Source organism: Sciurus carolinensis, chromosome X (assembly GCF_902686445.1).
Source record: "Sciurus carolinensis chromosome X, mSciCar1.2, whole genome shotgun sequence".
Lineage (NCBI taxonomy): Eukaryota > Metazoa > Chordata > Mammalia > Rodentia > Sciuridae > Sciurus > Sciurus carolinensis.
The window spans coordinates 15,414,044-15,433,200 of NC_062232.1; the positions used below are offsets into that span (position 1 = coordinate 15,414,044).

At 34.1% G+C, this 19,157-nt stretch overlaps 1 protein-coding gene and 1 pseudogene across 7 annotated transcripts in view; one reads left to right on the forward strand and one right to left on the reverse strand.

Moving 5' to 3' along the window:
- Rps6ka3 (ribosomal protein S6 kinase A3) overlaps positions 1-19,157 on the reverse strand; it is a 142,213-nt gene that overhangs the window by 21,637 nt on the left and 101,419 nt on the right. For 6 of the 7 annotated variants that reach the window (XM_047537016.1, XM_047537019.1, XM_047537021.1 and 3 more), the window contains 9 exons: positions 15,283-15,363; positions 14,475-14,554; positions 13,785-13,891; positions 11,668-11,705; positions 11,342-11,484; positions 10,596-10,666; positions 650-738; positions 404-468; positions 226-328 (listed from right to left, as the gene is read on the reverse strand). In XM_047537016.1, the coding sequence (XP_047392972.1) occupies positions 226-328; positions 404-468; positions 650-738; positions 10,596-10,666; positions 11,342-11,484; positions 11,668-11,705; positions 13,785-13,891; positions 14,475-14,554; positions 15,283-15,363 (777 nt within the window). Of the gene's footprint in view, positions 1-225; positions 329-403; positions 469-649; positions 739-10,595; positions 10,667-11,341; positions 11,485-11,667; positions 11,706-13,784; positions 13,892-14,474; positions 14,555-15,282; positions 15,364-17,628; positions 17,649-19,157 lie in introns of those variants that run through there. The other variant, XM_047537023.1, reaches the window with a different exon arrangement.
- LOC124972556 (60S ribosomal protein L9-like) lies at positions 3,942-4,500 on the forward strand (annotated as a pseudogene).

Genomic DNA, 19,157 nt, shown 5'->3' on the forward strand with positions numbered 1-19,157 from the left:
AAATTTAATTAGCCTCATATGGCTACTGGTTACCATACTGGACAGTACAGCCCCATATGATAACCTATCAATGCTATGGCTCCTAGTTAGTGGGGGGGTAGGTTGATATACAGCAAATTTAGGAGATTCATGAATACTATATTGTGTTATCTTGGAAAAGATTTTCTGATTGAACGAGAAAATAATCTACCATCTTATATCTGAGTGTTCATGTTTCCTCTTTACCTTTGGGAGTTTTTGCAGTAAACTCAGGATCAAAATAAAATGTATCTTCAGGCCTGCCAGTTGCAGGCTTAAAAGGTGGATGAATTTCTCTTCTATACAGTTTCTGGAGGAAAAAAGAGAAACTTAGACATGTGTCAATTATAAACACATTTCAAACAAGTTTTCATCCTATACTTACATTCCAGTCTATTGTTGAGAAAAACGAATGCCTTTTAATTTCTTCAACTCCATCTGGTCCTGCCCCTATAAAAAATTGACTGGTAGGTTCATTTCAAGGAGAAATAAATAAATACACATATTTACTTAGTTCTGATTTTGTTTTTAATATATGTCTGAATATTTAATAATCCCAGCAGAAAACAAATATCTACCCCCAAATAACTCCAAACACCAACAAACACACAAAAGAAACTAAAATTTTTACCTAATCTGTTTGCAGGATTTCTTTTGAAAAGCATTCGTAAAAGACTCTGAGCTTCAGGACTCAAAAACTGTGGCATCCCAAGTTTGGCTCTAAATAATAGATCCACATAATAACATTTCATTTTTTAGAGACATCTTTATTTTTATTAAAAAATTTTAAACTTTTTATATTGAAATACTCATATAGATTCACACTCAGTTATAAGAAACAAGAGATACTCTGTATGCTTTACCTAGTTCCCTCAACAGTAGCATCTTGAACTCTAGTGTAATATCACATCCAGAATAATGAAAATGCACTGATCTCATTAAGATGGCCCCAGTTGTATTTGCACTTATGTGTTTGTATGATTTTAGTTCTTTGCCATTTTTTAACTTTCTACATTTTTATTGGTGCATTATAGTATGGATATGCCATAGTTAGTTTATCTACTTGCTTTTTGAAGGATATCTGGATTGTGTTCAGTTTGGGGCTATTTATCAATAAAAATACTATGAATATTTATGTACACTTTTTAAAAATTTTAGCCCCAAATCTTCTAATGGACTTTTTCATTTTTCAGAAATTTGCGAAGAGTACTACTGTGAAAATAAGGTCATCTAAGCCCTAGTTCTGGCTCTGTTACTAAGAACTTTGTGATGCTGGGAAAAACAATCTCTTTCTGCCTATTACCACATCTTCATAAGCTGGGGGATGGGGGTATGGCTCAGTGGTAGTCACTTGCCTGGCATGCATGGGGCCCTGGTTTTTGATCCCCAACAAAATCAAAAACAAACAAAAAACAAACAACAAAAAAAACAACCAAGAAAGAAAGAAAAGCAAAGGGATTGGATGCTAGATCAATGACTCCCAAACTATAGACTTAGAATTCCTTCTAAAGGAAATTTTTAAAAATCCAGTATCAAGAATGTGTTCTTCATATGCTACTTTCCCCTTCTTAATCCCTTTAACAGTTCCTGCAGGGAAGGGGAACTGATAGAAAAGGGGTTTGTGGAACACTGAAGAATGTGGCATACAGTCTGAAAACCACTGGCCTGAATGAGCTTAAGATCTGGTTCAGCTACAGTATATCATTTTATTCTTTTTCCAAACCTACAAATTAAAGAAACCAATGATCCTGTAAGTATGACAATAATAATAGAGCTAGAAAAAATGGCTAGCAGAAAATTCCTATTTCAGAAATAGATCCATTTATTATTCATTGAGTTGTTACTGAGTTATTCTGTGCCAGACACTACTTAGAGCTGTGGATACAGAACTAAATATAGCCCCCCATGGTCAGTGGGGAAGATGGGTATAGATTACCCTAGTACATTATGAGGCAAATCTAGAAAAACATGCAAAGAATGCTAAGGGGACAATAATGGATATCTAATTTAACATCAGACATTCTGAAAGGTCTTCAAAGTAATCTAAAGATTGAAAATTTACTCATTTGGCCAGGACTCCCCCAAATTTTACTGAATAACATTAAGTTCCTCCAGACATGTTGCAACAATATTTCATGAATATTACAGAATATGAATTTGTAGAATGCTATCTATTATAGCCCTCTGTTGGAGACATAGAATAAAATACACTGCACATAAAAAACTGAGAAATCTAGAGTCGAGAAATCATTCTTTTTTCTCCTCTATTTTTCTGGCCCTGGGGATTGAACCTAGAGACATTTTACCACTGATCTACATTCCTAGCCCATTTAATTTTTTTGAGACAGGTTCTTGCCAAGTTGCCAGGTTGGTCTCCAATCCTTCAGCTTCGGCCTGGGATTACAGGCCTGTGCTATCCAAACTGGGCTAAGAAATCAGTATTTTCTGAACATTTGTCTCCAGCACCTCTTTTTCAGAGAATTCCTATTAAATCTGTAGAAATAGAGTTCTCACCAGCTCAGCACACACCTGCAACTCAGGAGGCTAGGGTAGGAGAATTAAAAGTCCAAGACCAGTCGGGACAACTCAACAATACCGTCTCAAATATAAAAAAGGGCTGAGGATATAGCTTCCATGGTAGATCAACCCTGGTTTCAATCCCCTGTACAGCACCCCAAAAAATTAGGGTTATATTGAACAAAACTGCAGAAGCAGTGCTATATTAGGTATATTTAGGCGCAGGTCTTGAAACAGTAATTTTTCCCCCAAGAAATAACTCCAAGGGTAATAGAGAATGATATGGATTGGGAAGAGGTGGTAGGTGGTAAATATTCTACATTGGAACGTGGGTCAACAAGTATCCGTGACCTACACATTGTGAGCAGTGCAATCCAGAGGAAGGGCAAAAACGAGTGAAATAATTCTGAAATAAAATTAGGAGAATACCTGGATGTGTAACAGGGAGGAAGACATCAAAAATGATTTCCACATTTTTGGCTTGGGAAAGAGGGTACACGGAAATGCCAATTGGGAGTACAAGAAGAGATGACCAGCCAAAAGACATCAATTTAAGATGGGAAGTCAAGCATACCATATGTTTTGGGAAAGCCATGAAGGTGAGTTAATGGAATGATAGGTCTGGTGCCTGGTAAATTGATGTAAGAAAGAATGATTTAGGAGTAATTAAAACAGGGAAGAAAGAACATCAGAGGTGGAATGCTAGAAGAGTCTTTAAAAGGCAATCAGAGAAGCTGGGGTTGTAGCTCAGTGGTAGAGCACTTGCCTAGCTCATGTGAGGCACTGGGTTTGATCCTCAGTACCACATAAAAATAAATAAGTAAAAACAAAGGTATTGTGTTCATCTACAACTAAAGAAAAAGCCAGTCAGAAAAAGAACAATTTGAACATTAAAAATAATGAGTATGGGGTTGGGGTAATAAACTGGTGATAGAGCATGAGCTTATTAGCATGCCCAGATCATGGGTTCAATCCTCAGCACCCATTACAACAAAACAAAAATAATTCAATTGACTGAATCACACTGATTATCAAATATCATGAATTCACCATAGTAAAAAAAAAGAAAAAGCGAAGTTAAAACAAACATAAAAACCTAATTCATTAGATATCACTCCCAATAAAAGTAACTAGGGCTCTGAACAATTGGAAATAATTAAGAAAAAAGTATTTATTCTGCCTTTCTTGGATGACCCTTATTTTAAGTTAAATAAATAACCCCAGTTGATGAGAGAAAGTTCATTGTTTTAGAAAACATCTAATAAGTGAGAAAGGAATAATAGTAATAGAAAAAAAATCACCATTTTTGAATCCCTTAAAAGAGAATTGGTTCAAGTACTGAATTTTCAATGGATCAAACTATTAGATAAAAGCCTAACAGGCTCTTTGCCACATCTACTGCAAGAATGAAGTCCATTCTTGGCAATCAGACTGTCGACATACCATAAAATGTCAACATTACTCTGAAAGGACACACAGTTATTGTGAAGGACCCAAGAGGAACCCTCCGGAGGGATTTCAATCTTATCAATGTAGAACTCAGCCTCCTTGGAAAGAAAAAGAGGCTACGGGTTGACAAATGGTGGGGAAATAGAAAGGAATTGGCCACTGTTCACACGATCTACAGTCATGTACAGAACATGATCAAGGGTGTTACACTGGGCTTTTGTTACAAAAGGTCTGTGTACGCTCACTTCCCCATCAACATTGTTATTCAGGAGAATGGGTCTCTTGTTGAAATTTAAAATTTCCTGGTTGAAAAATATATCCACAGGGTTAGGTGTTGCTTGTTCAGTGTCTCAAGCTCAGAAAGATGAATTAATCCTCGAAGGAAATGATATTGAACTTGTTTCAAACTCAGCTGCTTTACTTCAGCAAGCCACAACAGTGAAAAACAAAGATAGAAAATTTTTGGATGGTACTTATGTTTCTGAAAAAGGAACAGTTCAGCAGGCTGATGAATAAGATCTAAGAGTTATCCAGTCACAGAAAAACAGTCTTGGAGAGTCTATGATATTTCAGTGATGCAATGAAAGAGCTCTATTGGACTTAATCCTTCCAAACAGGTTGAATAAACTTTAGTGTCCTTTTGAAGGAATGGAACAGGAAAAAAAATTTATAGCGGTGGGATCACAACTGGAATCATAAGAACTCATCACTGGAGGGGCAACCAGGTATTTAAGCCTCCTAACTTAACACAATAGGGAACACAAGTTATAAGCTATGAAATAATCTTGCCAAAAGTTTAACAGGAAATAAGATAGAGGGCTGGGGATGTGGGTCCGTTGTAGAGTGTTATGCCTAGCATGCATGAGGCACTGGATCCCCAGCATTGAATCCCCAGCACCATAAAAAGAGAGGAAAGAGGAACAAGTTAATATCACAAGGACAATAAAAAGGTTGCACACTCCTAATAAAAGACTAATTGCTATGTAACCATGATAACAAGAGAACTACCAGAACTGGTTTTAAATCCTTAGTTGATTTTCAATTCATTCAATTATTAATGACAATTTGCCTGGTGGAAACTTCCAAGCCAATCAATCAGTAAGTAGTCTGTGTCCCTGAAAATTAGCAAAACAGGACTGGTCTTACTCAGATAAACACATGTGTAAGTCAACTGATCAACAACAATCCCTCCCAAGTAATTATACTCTTAGCAATGATGTCTACCCATGATTGGACCTGAAAATCTGCCAATTCTTAAACTCTATATTTCCCCCAAACCCTATGTAAGATCAATGGTCTACTGTACTGGGAGAGTCTACAAGAACAGCATTCTCCCTTACTATGAATAAGTAATAAAATCAGCTTTACATTCTTCGTTGCAGATAGTGTAAGACAGTCCTTTCCCTTGACAAAATAAATTCAGAAAGCAGAATTAACATCTGACTTGGTTTCTAACAAGAAACAAGCAGGGGCAAAATAGGGATATTTTCTTCTAGATTAACAAAAGTTTAATACAACCAAGTGGGAATGTGTAGACTTGATTTGGATCCAACTGTAAAGACACAGAAAAATCTCAAAAATTTGGTTAAGAACTTGCATTAGATAATACCTAAGCATTATTACTAGATTTGTTATATAAGAAAACAGGCATATTAAAAAAGAAAACATATATATTTTCTTTTTGAGTCTTTTACCAGAAGAAGAGTTTTACTCTGGCATAGTTTACTATGGCAGGAGTCTTCAGATTGCAATGCTCTATTCCCAAATAAATATCATTATTCTTGGGGAAAATAAAAAAATGCATATTTTGAGCAAGGCAAACTGAATTAAGGTGAGAAATGACATATCTGAGGTGTTTAAAATAGTTAAGAAGAAAAGAAGCAAATGTGAAAAAATTCTGATGATCGCTGAATCTGGGTAATGGGTATGTGTTCCCTGTATATTCTATTTTTCAGAATTTACATTTGAAAATTTTTATAATTAAAGGAAAACAGGAACAGAAGGAATGGGCATGCAAAGGACAGCAAAAAGAGGAATGTATAGAGAGGTAGGAGAAGCAGATGAGAATAGGAAAAAATGAGGATGAGGGAGGGGCCAACAGTGTCAAATACTCCTCGGAGTGACCTTCCTTAAGTATCTAATCTAAAATGGCTCCTGTCCCTGCACCTTCCCTCATACATTAAGGGGTTACTGTCAGAGTAGATTACCCTGGCTTATTATATCTACAGTTCCCATTACTATCTGGAAATATTTTATTTATTTACTTAAATTCCTCATCCCCTCCACTAGAATGTAAATTGTGAGACCACTGATGATTTTCTGTCTTGTTCACACTGCATCCCCAGTAGCCATATCAAGTACTCAATTATCTGTTGAATGCATTTTGTGAATTAATGGTAGACAGTCACCTTTGTGACAACCTTCTGCAAACCAGAAGAACATTAACAACCACAGTGACAGCAATTTCAGTAGAATGGTAGGGATGAATGACAAACAGGCTGTGGAATAAAAGAAGCCAAAAAATAGTAACAGAAAGCATGGACTACTCTTTTAGAGGCTTTGTACTGAAAGGATGCGGGAAGACAGTGCAATAACTTGAAAGGAAGGTCAGGTCAAAGAAAAGGCTTGATTTTCATCAACACACTAGAGAGTGTCTCTTAGCTGAAAGGAGAGGGACCAGAAGCAGTGATGAAAGTTGAGTGTTCATTCATTCATTTATGTAGTACATATTTTTACCTTTTTTATTATGAAGAATAACATAAAATACCAAAAATTTCAAACAATAAACAAACATAAAACCCCACCCAAATTACACAGCTTAATGATTCAGCAGAAAGTGAATAGTTATCTGGTCAAGAAAGATAATACTGTGCCAGAATCCTTCATCCAATGTAACCACTTTCCTCATTTTGCCTCTAGCATTTACCATGTAAATATGGGCCCTCAAAATATGCTTTAATTTTGCCTGCTTTATAAACTGTATAATAGAATCATATAGCATTTATTCTTTTGTGTCTGAAATTCCTTTGCTTAACATTCTTGTGAGATTTATCCAAGTTGTTGTACATAACTGTGGTTTGTTCATTTTCTTTGGTCTGTGGCACACCATGCCCATGGGTCAAAGGCATGGACCTGTTTTTGTATGGGTCTTAAGAATCGTTTTCTTCCTACAGAGTTGGACAAAAAAAATACAAATAAAGAACAATATGTGAAAGACACTGTGTGTGGCCTGAAAAACCTAAAATACTTACAGATAGTAAATACAATTCCTATTATATTCAACTTATAAATATACGTTTTATTAATCCATTCTACTGCTAATGATGCAGCTTCTACTACTACAAATAATGGTGCTATGAACAGCTTTGTACTATTTTTTTTTGATGTGAGCTCTTTGATGCATATAAATTGAGTGCATGGCTGGGAGTGGGATAAATGCTTGATGGTATACATACATTTGTCCTTAAAAGATAATGACAAAAACTGTTTTCCAAAATGGTTACATGAGTATTTGTTTGTATATATATATATTTAGTAGGCAATGGAACTTTATTTTTTTTATATGTGGTGCTGAGAATTGAACCCAATGCCTTGCATGTGATAGGCAAGAACTCTACCACTGAGCCACAACCTCAGCCCTAGTGTTTGTATTTATATTCCTTCCAGCTATGTATGAAAGTTGCCATTGCTGTACATCCCACCAACAATCTGTATTGTCTGTTTCCAGTCTCCCTGTTTTTTGAATGGAATTTAAATTATATTTAATGAAAACACTTTCTTGCCAATTTGAAATAAAAATGATTTTGTGTATTTTAATCTGAAGCTGCTGTGGCATCAAGACATACTGCTTCCTGCTCCACAGGTTTTAGATGCCACTGCACTGCTAATTCTCCAGTGCTCTTGAGGAATGTGTTAGACATGTTCTCCCTTGATGGAAGTCCTTCTGGGTGGGAATTTAAGGGTTTGATTCTTAACAAATATTTTAACACTTTCGGTTATGCATTCACTGAAGGGATATTCCTGTCAACTTTAGGGGTATGTACTTTTTCTAATCCAAGCATCTATATTATGTTTCTCCCAACATGAATTTTTGTATTTTTATTCTGGTAAAACTATGCAGTCTGAAGTTTCTGTGGATCAAAAATATGATGGGGATCATATTTTTCATGATCTGTAGGTAAAGACTGAAACACTTTATCTGGAATTCTGTGTGTGTGTGTGTGTGTGTGTGTTACTGGGGACTGGACCCAGGGGCACTCTACCACTGAGCTACATCTCAAGCTCTTTTTAATTTTTACTTTGAGACTGGGTCTCCCTAAGTTTCCCAGGGTGGCCTTGAACTTGCAATCCAACTGCCTCAGCCTCCTGAGTAGGTGGGATTACAGATGTGTACTACCATGCCTGACTGGAATTCTTGATTTGGTAAATTTGTGATGGATACAATCTGTACCAATCAGACTCCACACCTTTTGTCACAGTCTACATTGTGAATGGGAGCCTCTGACCTACTGAGCACAAAATCTTGTCATGAGTATAGTGATTATTCTCTTTAGAAGCACCACCCCCAAAAGTTTAGCCTGCTAATCTCTTTAATTTTAGCCATTCTGGTGAACATGCAGTGGTAGTTTATTGTTTTAATCTGCATTTTCTTTTGTTTTGTTTTTTAAGAGATAGGGTCTCCTTATGGTGCCCAGACTGGCCCAGGACTCCTGGGCTCAAGGAATCTTACCTTAGCCTTCCAATTAGTTGAGACTACAGATATGTACCACCCCACAGGAAATTTTGCATTTTCTGATTAATGTTTAAGCATCTTTTCATAATTTTATTCACCAATGAATATCCTCTTTTATGTGGTCCTTAAGTCTCCTGTCCATGTTCTTATTATTTCTTTTTCTTATCGATTGGAGTTTGATACATTCTGGGTACAAGTTTCTTTGTTGATTCTTGGTCAGAAACTTCTACTCTCTCTCAATGGAATCTTTTGGTAAGAAGCTATTTCCCCGTTTTTTTTCCCCCTACTGCTCTGCAATTCCCAATGGTTGTAAATTAAGGGTGTAAATATATGTAGGTCTGTTTCTGTGATCTCTAATCATTGCACAAGTCTACTAATTGTTTCAATGCTATATTGAATTACTTACAGTTCTAATAATACTTGCTACATGGCAAAGCAAGTCTTCCTATCAATCTCCTTGAAGAGCATTTTAGCTATTCTTGGTACATTATCCTATTAGAATCAGTATATCAAGTTCTCCATATAAAACTAGATTAAATTTTAATTTGATTTGCATTGAAACTATAATTTTATTATCCAGTATGGCAGCCACTAGCCACTTATGGCCATTGGGCATGTGAAATCTGGTCGTCCAAAATCTAGGTGAAAAATACACACTGAATTTCAAACAAATATGAAAAACAATTTACAATATCTCTTAATTTTTCTTTTTTTGTACTTGAGCTTGAACCCAGGGGCGTCTAAGCACTGAACCACATCCCCAGCCTTTTGTACTTATTTTGAGATGGGGGTCTCACTAAGTTGCTTAGGGCCTTGCTTAGTTGCTGCGGCTGCCTTGAACTTGCAATCCTCCTGCCTTAGCCTCCTGAGTCATCAGGATTACAGCAGGCCCCACATCTGCTCGCTGATCATTTTTAATGTTGGTTACATGTTGAAATGATAACATCTTGAATATTGGGTTATATAAAATATATTATAATTAATTGTTTCTTTTATTTTTTTTAATTTATTTTTTTATTATTGTACACAAATGGGATACATGTTGTTTAATTGTTTCTTTTTAAAGAAACAAAATTATATATATGGCTTGTATTATATTTGCATTGAATAACGTGACCTATAGAACCTATATCTTTGTAACACTGGGTCTCTTATAATGCAAACATGGTTTATCCTTCCAAGTTATTTTGGTTGTTTAAATATTCTTTCAAGAAAATTCTCTAGTTTTCTGCATAGAGTTCTTTATAACTTTTGCTAGATTTATCCCTAGGAACATTGTGAACAGTATTTACTTTAAAATTTTCATTTTGTTACTCATATACAGATATGAAATGCAGATTTTTGTTTATTGATCTTGTAAACAGCAATTGTGCTAAACTCTTACTAATTCCAAGAATTTCTATGATGACTATATTTCTGTGGATACATGTTATTTAAAAATGAACATTTTATTTCTTTTTAAACCTTAGAATTTAAATTTTTGCCTGCTTTAACATAAGGTCTAGGACCACTGTACAGCAAACAGAAGTAGAATAATGGACATATTTATCATATTCCCAATCTCAAAGGTAAAGCTTTCAATATTTCACTACTCATGTGAAGATAATGAGTACTCTATGTAGTTTGTTTATATTTAAACCAGGTAATACTGATGAATTTCCTAGCTATTTCTTTGTTTATTTATTTATTTACTTATGCGGTGCTGGGGACTGAACCCAGGGCCTTTTGCTTTCGAGGCAAGCGCTCCACCAACTAAGCTATCTTCCCAGCCCTTTCCTAGCTATTATATTACATGTCCAACAATCTAAAATCTCATTTTTTAAGTTTGAAGCCTTTATTTTAAAATCTCATCAAAATATTTCCAGTAGGGAGTACTTACTTAAGAATCATTGTCATTGTTTCTTTTCGATCTTTTCCTTGGAAAGGTAGTGTGCCAGTGAGCATTTCAAACTATGGAAAGGTAAAATAATCAGTGATATTAGACAAGATGTATAAAATCTCAAGGCCAAAAGTACAGAAAGCATCATCAAATTATAATCGAATCTTCTAAAATTGCTAACTATAAGGTGAATGGTTTACATTTACACTATATTCATCACAGAATTTCCTGATAATTCCTGAAAGATAATCAAGTTATGTAGTTCTGTTGCAGAAATTAACCACATTTTATTTATTTTTAATCACATTTTAAATGGCACCTTATAAAAGTATAGACATGTGAATAACCTGACAGATGTCAATTTCGTATAAACTTTTTTTTTCCAATACTGGGGATTGAACTCAGGGGCAATTTATCACTGAGCTTTTGCTACATCCTAAGCCCTTTTTATTTTAAGACAGTCTCTGTAAGCTCCTGAGGCTGGCCTCAAACTTGTGATTCTCTTGCCTCAACATTCCAAGTAGATGGGATTAAAGGTGTGCACCACTGGGCCTGGCTAACACTAATGAGTTCCATAGTCCTTCTACATTGCAGGCAATAATTTTTCTTGTTTACTTATTATATATATGATGAAATACAGAAAATAAAAATACCCATTTCTCGCTCATAGAATTCACTTCTGATTATCCTTTAATACACAAAACAATAAATCCCATCCTTCAAAAGGTCAAAAATCCAAACCTTACCATTAACACACCAAAAGACCACCAGTCGGCACTCTGAGTATGACCTCTACGATTAACTACTTCTGGAGCCATATATTCCACAGTTCCACAAAAAGAATATGCCTTCTTTTCATGGTCGATAGACTCTTTACTTAGGCCAAAATCTGCCAAAATAAATACCCCACAATAATTTTCAAACATAAATTTTAAACTCTGAATTCCAAAATTTACATTAAAAATTCTAACCCAGGTTTTAAACAAAATGTATTACTTAATATTTGAACCATAAATGATCTTAAAATAAATTCTATAGAAGAGAATATTTTAATAAAATGAAGTTTTTTTACCTGTTAACTTAATGTGGCCTTCTTCATCAAGAAGTATACTGAAAGAAAATAAAGTCAGAAAAATTTCTCAAATCACTGAATAGCAATTCATTGCAACTAAAATGAAATAACTTTCTTAATCATCAGATCATATTTATTTTAAAATATTGCTTTAGATTGAGAATTAGAAGGTAAAGGTAAAGGGGGAAATTATTTTTGGATATATACTTATAAAAAAGACCCCCGCAAACAATGCCACAATCTTGTATTAGTGAACCAGAGGCACTTGAAAATTATTAGAGGGAAAACAAAACAAAACGAAACAAAAGAAGCTATATCCTTCTAAGCTATTTCTTTTTTTCCTCCCCAGTTGGCCAGACTACACCTTCCAGTTTCATTTTCTCATTTTCATGGTCATTTTAAATTATCTAACTCAAGCATCCCCTCCAAGTTTTTTTTTTTTCTGACACACCTACACAATCCTGTTCTCAACATACCATGTTCCCCACATTCCTCATTTTCACTGGTCTATCCCTTCACTACACACATTCCCCAGTGTTTTCTGGAGAAATACTAAAATCTTATGCTTACAGTAACTTTTTCTTCTCATGACTATCTGTTTGAATATTTAGTTCATCAGGAATTATATTTCATGTCATGACAATTTGTGAAAATAGTAAGAAAAACTCAGTAATTATTTGGGAAATAAAAATAGAATCATATGGTCTGGAGATATACATTAGTGGTAGGGCATTTTGATTAGCATGTATGAGGCCCAGGGTTTTACTTCTAGTACCAATAAATAAAAAAATGAACAAACAAATAAATAAAAAACATATGAAATTTATCCAAAAACAAAATAAATGAAAAACAAACATAAAAGTATCACAATTTCTAAATGATCACTTAAAAGGGTTCCAAAGGAACATTTTCTCTATTGTCTGTTACAATATGTGATTTAATTTCTGCACATAACATTGTAAAGTAATATCAAACAGCTGATAAAGATTATGGTTACAGAACTCTATGAATATACCAAAACCAATAAATCATAATCTTTTTTTGAGATAGGGTCTTGCTATGTTGCTGATTTGCCTCAAACTTATGGGCTCAAGCAATCCTCCTGCCAAAGCCTCCAAAGTGCTAGATTTACAGGTGTACACCACCGGCTGAATTATATACTTTAAATGAGTCAATTATATGGTATATGAATTACAACTCAATGAAGTTATTCTTCAGCCTCCTGAGTTGCTGGGATTAAAGGCATGCACCACCAATATTAGCTTTTTAAAAAATTGGTGCATTATGATTACACATAACAGATTCATTGACATATTTGTACATGAACATAAATAATTTGATCAATTTCATTTGTCAGTACCTACCCTTTCCCTCCCTCTGACCCTTTTCTTTGCTGTACCAGTCTTCTATTTTCATGAGGTCCCTTTATTTCAATTTCTGCTTCTCTATTACTGCTACTATAAGAGTTGTAGAAATTTTGCTCAATTCAGACTTAAAATTTGAAATTGTAAGAAGAAATTTTCAATAAATGGTATTTAGGGGAATGTGTTAGCACCAGCCTGGGCAACATAGTGAGACCCCTGTCTCAAAAAAAAAAAAAAGTGTGGAAAAGGCAGTTGTAATGCGGGTCAAATGGTTAAAATTCTTTTTTTTTTTTTTTTTTTTTTTTTTGCTACAGGGCCTCACTATGTTGCCTAGACTGGCTTCAACAACCCTCTGGTCTCAATCTCCTGAGTAGTGGGGACTCTAAGTGTATAGGTGCATGCAACGGCACTTAGCTAAACAGTTAACATTCATCATTTGTGAAGTTCTTTTATAAAGTAATGGGAAAAAACAGCATTCTAAAAGAAAGACAAACAAAGGCTATAAACAGAAAACTCACAAAAATACAAAAAGTCAATAAAACATATTTAAACCTCATTAAAAATCAAATAATGCAAATGAGAACAATATTTTTGATTAACCAAGATTTAAAAAGTATAAGAATATACAGTGTAACAGAGATGTTACACACAGGTACACTAATGCAATGTTGTGGGAGTTTTATGGAGTCACTTTATTTTTTATGAGCTCCTAAACAATTATGTTATATTCAACTTAGTAGAATGATTCCTTACTTTTCTGGTTTTAGGTCTCTATAGATTATTCCCAGGCTATGTAGATGATCTAAAGCAAGTGCGAGTTCAGCCAAGTAGAATTTGACATCTTCTTCCGTGAACATCACCTAAAATAAAATAATTTTTCTATCTTTATTTTTTTTAGGATCTGTGAATTTTATTTAAAGTCCCATTTTAGAGTTTAAATATTCAAAGAGTTTATAAATATGCTAATTAGGCATAGCCTTATCCACAATTAACTCATGAAAGAAATTTGCAAAATAAACTAATTGGTCAATAGCAATCACTAAGTGCTAACTATGCACTGTGCGCTGGGGGATAATTTTACATTTTACATAAAAACTATATTTAGATTGTGCCACTGTTATCTCACCATAGTAAGAGTTTAGAAATGAAAAGTTAAAATGCATGATGAATTGCTACTACTCATTTTTCAGTTTACTTTGTGGATATATTATCACTTCTGAAAAACTAAGAAAGAAGCTGAGTTAATACAAGAATAGTTTGTCAATTTAAAGTCCTGCTTTCAGGATAAATTTGAAAGATAGAGAAAAAAACACTTGCAGTTCAGTTTCTTCAATGTAAGAATGTTGTGTCACTGGAGAAAATATGATGATATTAAAATATAACAAAGCTTTAGTTGAAACAAGATGAGCACAAATAGATTTAAAACAGACATTAATTATATACCTCTTTGGATAAGCGTGTAAACAAATCTCCTCCCCTGAGAAAATCCAAAATAAGATACAACTTCCCTTCAGTTTGAAAAGCTAAATGAAGAAAAGAAAATTTATTTAATCCACTGTAGTTCATTTTTTAGGTTTATAGCAGGCAAATTCATTCATAAATATTAATTTTATCAAATTAATTATTACATCATAGATCTAAACTTACTTTTCACTTAGACAAAAACCACTGATTTCACTTTGTTTCTGTGTGTAAATGTTAAATCAAGGTTTCTTATTATGGAACTATTATGTTTTCTATAGGCAAGAGTCTCTCAGGAACATGACAGGACTAAACATGTAATTAATAAGAATAATCCACGACAGAAAAAGACTTGCTTAACCATTAAATACAAAAACCATACAACTACATAAAAAAAAGTGGGTTGGTTTGGTTTGATTACACATAATTTATTTGTTCTTTTTAGTCAAACATGACAGTAGAGTACATTTTGACACACTTCTATAAAAAGCTGGTATATTATTATTATTATTATTATTATTATAATGAAAAAGCAGTAATTACTGTTACCTATTTCTCTGGTTACCACTCAGAAGCTAATTTTATATTGTTTAAAAGAAACAAAAATTTCTGAACTTGGTCTACGAACTAATAGTTTGGCACCACCAAAAAAGTTTAATTTCCACAACTTTACTATATGTATCTGCTAAACACATACAAATACATGCAAATATATATCCATATCTGAGTTCACCCAGGAAGTTGGGTGAATGAGGTAAAGGGATGAGATGACAGTTGGTTCATAACTTACCATAATGCAACTTGACAATAAAAGGATGATTAACTTCTACCAAGATATCACGTTCCATTTTTGTCCGAACACGGTCTCGAACTAAAAAAGATCACAAATATGCTGCTTTGACCTATGTTTCAAAGACAATGTTAAAGTCAAATTCTTTGTACTGCCTATTTTAATTAAAATTTTGCTTATGTGTATTGAAGTGTGTAGTAGTATTATTGCTCTCAAATTTATAATACAAATATCTTTTATTACATTATATATTCAAAAGATACTATATTTATTTATAGAATCTGTGCTTTACAAAATACACGTTGGGTTTAATGTCATATTTATATGTATTTTAATCAAAGTTGTGTACAATGAAAAAAAAGCATGCAACTTAAAAAAAACAAGGCATCTTAATATAAAATATTAAAACAACAAAGTGCAATAGGTTTCAATCCTTCCACCAAGCATTATCAACTCAATTCAACAAACATTAAGTATTTATAAGACGTGGCAGAGACAGTGAAGTACAGATATATCCAAAAAGGTCTATTTGGGGAGAGGGAAGAAGGGAAGTGGGGAGGGGATACTGTGGTACAAGTAAAAGAGCCAATGTTTCTTTCATGTTAGAAAGGTCTGGATTCATCTATGTAATCTTGATTAAGTTACTTATTTAAACTCACTGAACCTTAGTTGCCTCTCAGCTACAAAATAGGGTTATTACCACTGTACCATTTGAGATAAGGTTTATACTCACAGCTTGATATGTAAAAGATATTCAACTAAATAGCAGACATCATTATATCAAATTATGGCACTATGAATATGATTAAGGAATAAAACAATTTATTGACAGCAGTGAGTAGTGCAAGAATTCAGAGGCAGGTGAAATTGGTTGTACTTGCATAGGAAGGCTTGAAGAAAGAGACAGGGATAGGGCACAAGTTTAAGACATTTTCAGTAGAATTTAGGGTGGGAAAGACAGGGCTTAGACGAGACCAGGTATGGAGTACCAGCAGGAGTAAAAACATGCAAGTCTAAATGACTATCAGAGAGGAGCCAAATCAGTATGGAAACAGGTTTACTACTGGGAAGATGATGTATGGAAGATCCAGATTTGTGACAAGTTGGAACACCAGGATGAATTTATATTTGACCTTGTGGACAAAACTCTCTTCCAGCAACCAAACATTTCCTGAGCAAAGTTTGTATGCTAGCTGTTAGGAATATAATAAACAAACAAGATAGTCTTCAAGAGACTCATAAACTAGTGGGAATGGCAGAGAAGTAAATAAAATGAGAAAACATTCTGATAAAATATTATGAATGGTTATGGCAATGATTAGGATAGAAATAATGGGAAAGTCTTCTGGGGGAACTGGAAACATGGAGTAAGATGAGTTGGTTTTATTTTCAATTTAAGGTAACCACAAATATTAAAGCATAGAAATAAGACCTCAGGGAAAAATAAATAAGATTAAATACACACACACACACTCAATTTCCCCCATTCTACCAGTTTTCTACTACCAACTGTGAGATTTTGGTACCAATTGACTGAAAATGGACAAGTCAGGAATAGGTATGAAATTTTTTTTTCTTTTTTTTTTTTTTTTTGCGGTACTGGGGACTGAACCCAGGGCAATGTGCTTACAAGGCAAGCACTCTACCAACTGAGCTATATCCCCAGCCCATGAATTGTTCTTAATGTCTCCGTAGTTCGTGTGTGTGTGTGTGTGTGTGTGTGTGTGTTACTGGAGACTGAACCCAGAGGTACTCTACCACTGAGCTACATTCCCAGACCTTTTTATTTTTTATCTTCAGACAGGATCTCACAAAGTTACCCACACTGGCCACAATCTTGTGATCCTCCTGACTTAGCCTCTCCAAGTATCTGGGATTATAGGCATGTACCACCACGTCTGGTGCAGATCTATCTTCTGACTTGTCTAGCTAGTATATCAAATATAATATCAATCTGTTTCATTATCTTGTTCTATCACTACAACTCTGGTATCTTCCTTATTATATCCAATAGGCCCTTTCTATTTTTTGTGAATGAAGTCCATCACCAAGGCCTGCTGATAATTGTGTTCCAGTCTAGTCTAAATTTGTTCTTTTTTATTGTCACTCATATACTCTTAGATTAGTTCTCATTACTTAAAGCTGGAATCCACATTTCTACCTCTTGCAATAAGTATACAAAGTATATCATTTAAACATCACTATTCTGCTCATTAGGCAGTAAAAATATTCATCAATATATTCACCATATAGCCCTCTTTTATTATTCTTTTGCAATTAAAAGAACAATTACTTGAGAGTCAAGAACTATGGTTTAGTGGTTGTGCTACTAACTAGAAGAGTTACCTTGGTCAAATCATTCATTGCTCAGGGATTATTTCCTCTTCCATAAAATGAGGGACTAGAACAAGATGATTTTCTTCTGATTATGATCATCTTGTGAAATAGTTGTTTTTCTTACATTTCCTAATAATTAACATTGACAAGACACGGTTTAGTTGAAAATGAGCAATGAGATTCACTCATTAAAGAATTCATTTTTCTGAGGTATTATGCTGTAATAATTACAATCTCATTTCTTTTCATGATGTTAAGACCTAGTGACAAATATAAATCATCCTACAATCAGGAATTCTGACCAGTATATACTAGTTCAAAAGAAGGCACGTTTTATATCAGTCAACTTCTAAATACTAAAATAGAATTTGTTAATACTTGTTTAGGCTGCCAAAGCAACTAGATGCCTCTGACATAATTATTAGATTTAAAACCTCCTTGACTTGAACATGAGAGTGAATAAGAAGAAATGCTGTTTATATTTCTTGGACTATATATTAAGAAATAGTTTTAAGCAATGGCTTACAAAATCTTTTAGGCAGACGAACCACTTTAATAGGAAAAAAATTCTCTATTAACTTGACCTAATGTCATTGACTTCTATTTGACCCCACTTACTGTGTTAATAGGAAATTTTAAATGGAAAGAAACTTCTGGTTATACATCAATGTTTACTCTCTACTTTCTCCCCAACCCCCATTGAAATGATATTAATGGAAAAATTAAAGTTGTACCCTCTTTTTGTGTGAGGGATATGTTCTAAGACTCCCCAGAGCATATGTCTGAAACCATGAATAGTATCAAATCCTATAATTACTATGCTTTTTCTTATACATACATAGCTATACCTATGATAAAGATTTATTTATAAAATTAGGCACAGTAAGAGATTAATAACAAACTATAATAAAATATAACAATTATAACAACATACTGAAATAAAAATTTTGTGAATGTGGTCTCAGTCGCTCTCAAAATATCTTACTGAACTTTCAACTTTGCAATTAAAGGAAGCAATTTATGGCTTCTTTTTGGCATGTCTAAGTTGCCAGTGTCATTACTTTTGTGCTTTGGAGTCATTACTAAGTAAAATGAGGGTTACTTGAACTATCATAAGCGCTGTGATAACCAGCTAATGATCAAGATGGCTACTAAGTGACTAAGGGGCAGGGGATAGTATGTAAAGTATGGATATGCTGGACAAAGGGATGAGTCGTGTTCTGGATAAGGACAGAGCAAGATTTTATGCTATTCACATGGTGCACATTTTAAAACTTATAAATGTTTATTTCTGGAATTTTCCATTTAATATTTTCAGGCCACTGTTGACAGCCGGTAACTAGAACTGTGGAAAGCAAAATCACGGATAAGATGAGACTACTGGTCAGGGGAATCACAAGTTTGAAGCCTTGAAGCCAGTCCCAGCAACTTAGCAAGACCCTGTCTTAAAAAAAAAAAAAAAAAAAAAAAAAAAAAAAAAAAAAAAAAAAAAAGGACTAGAGATGCTGCCCAGCACATCTGGATTCAATCCTCAGTAC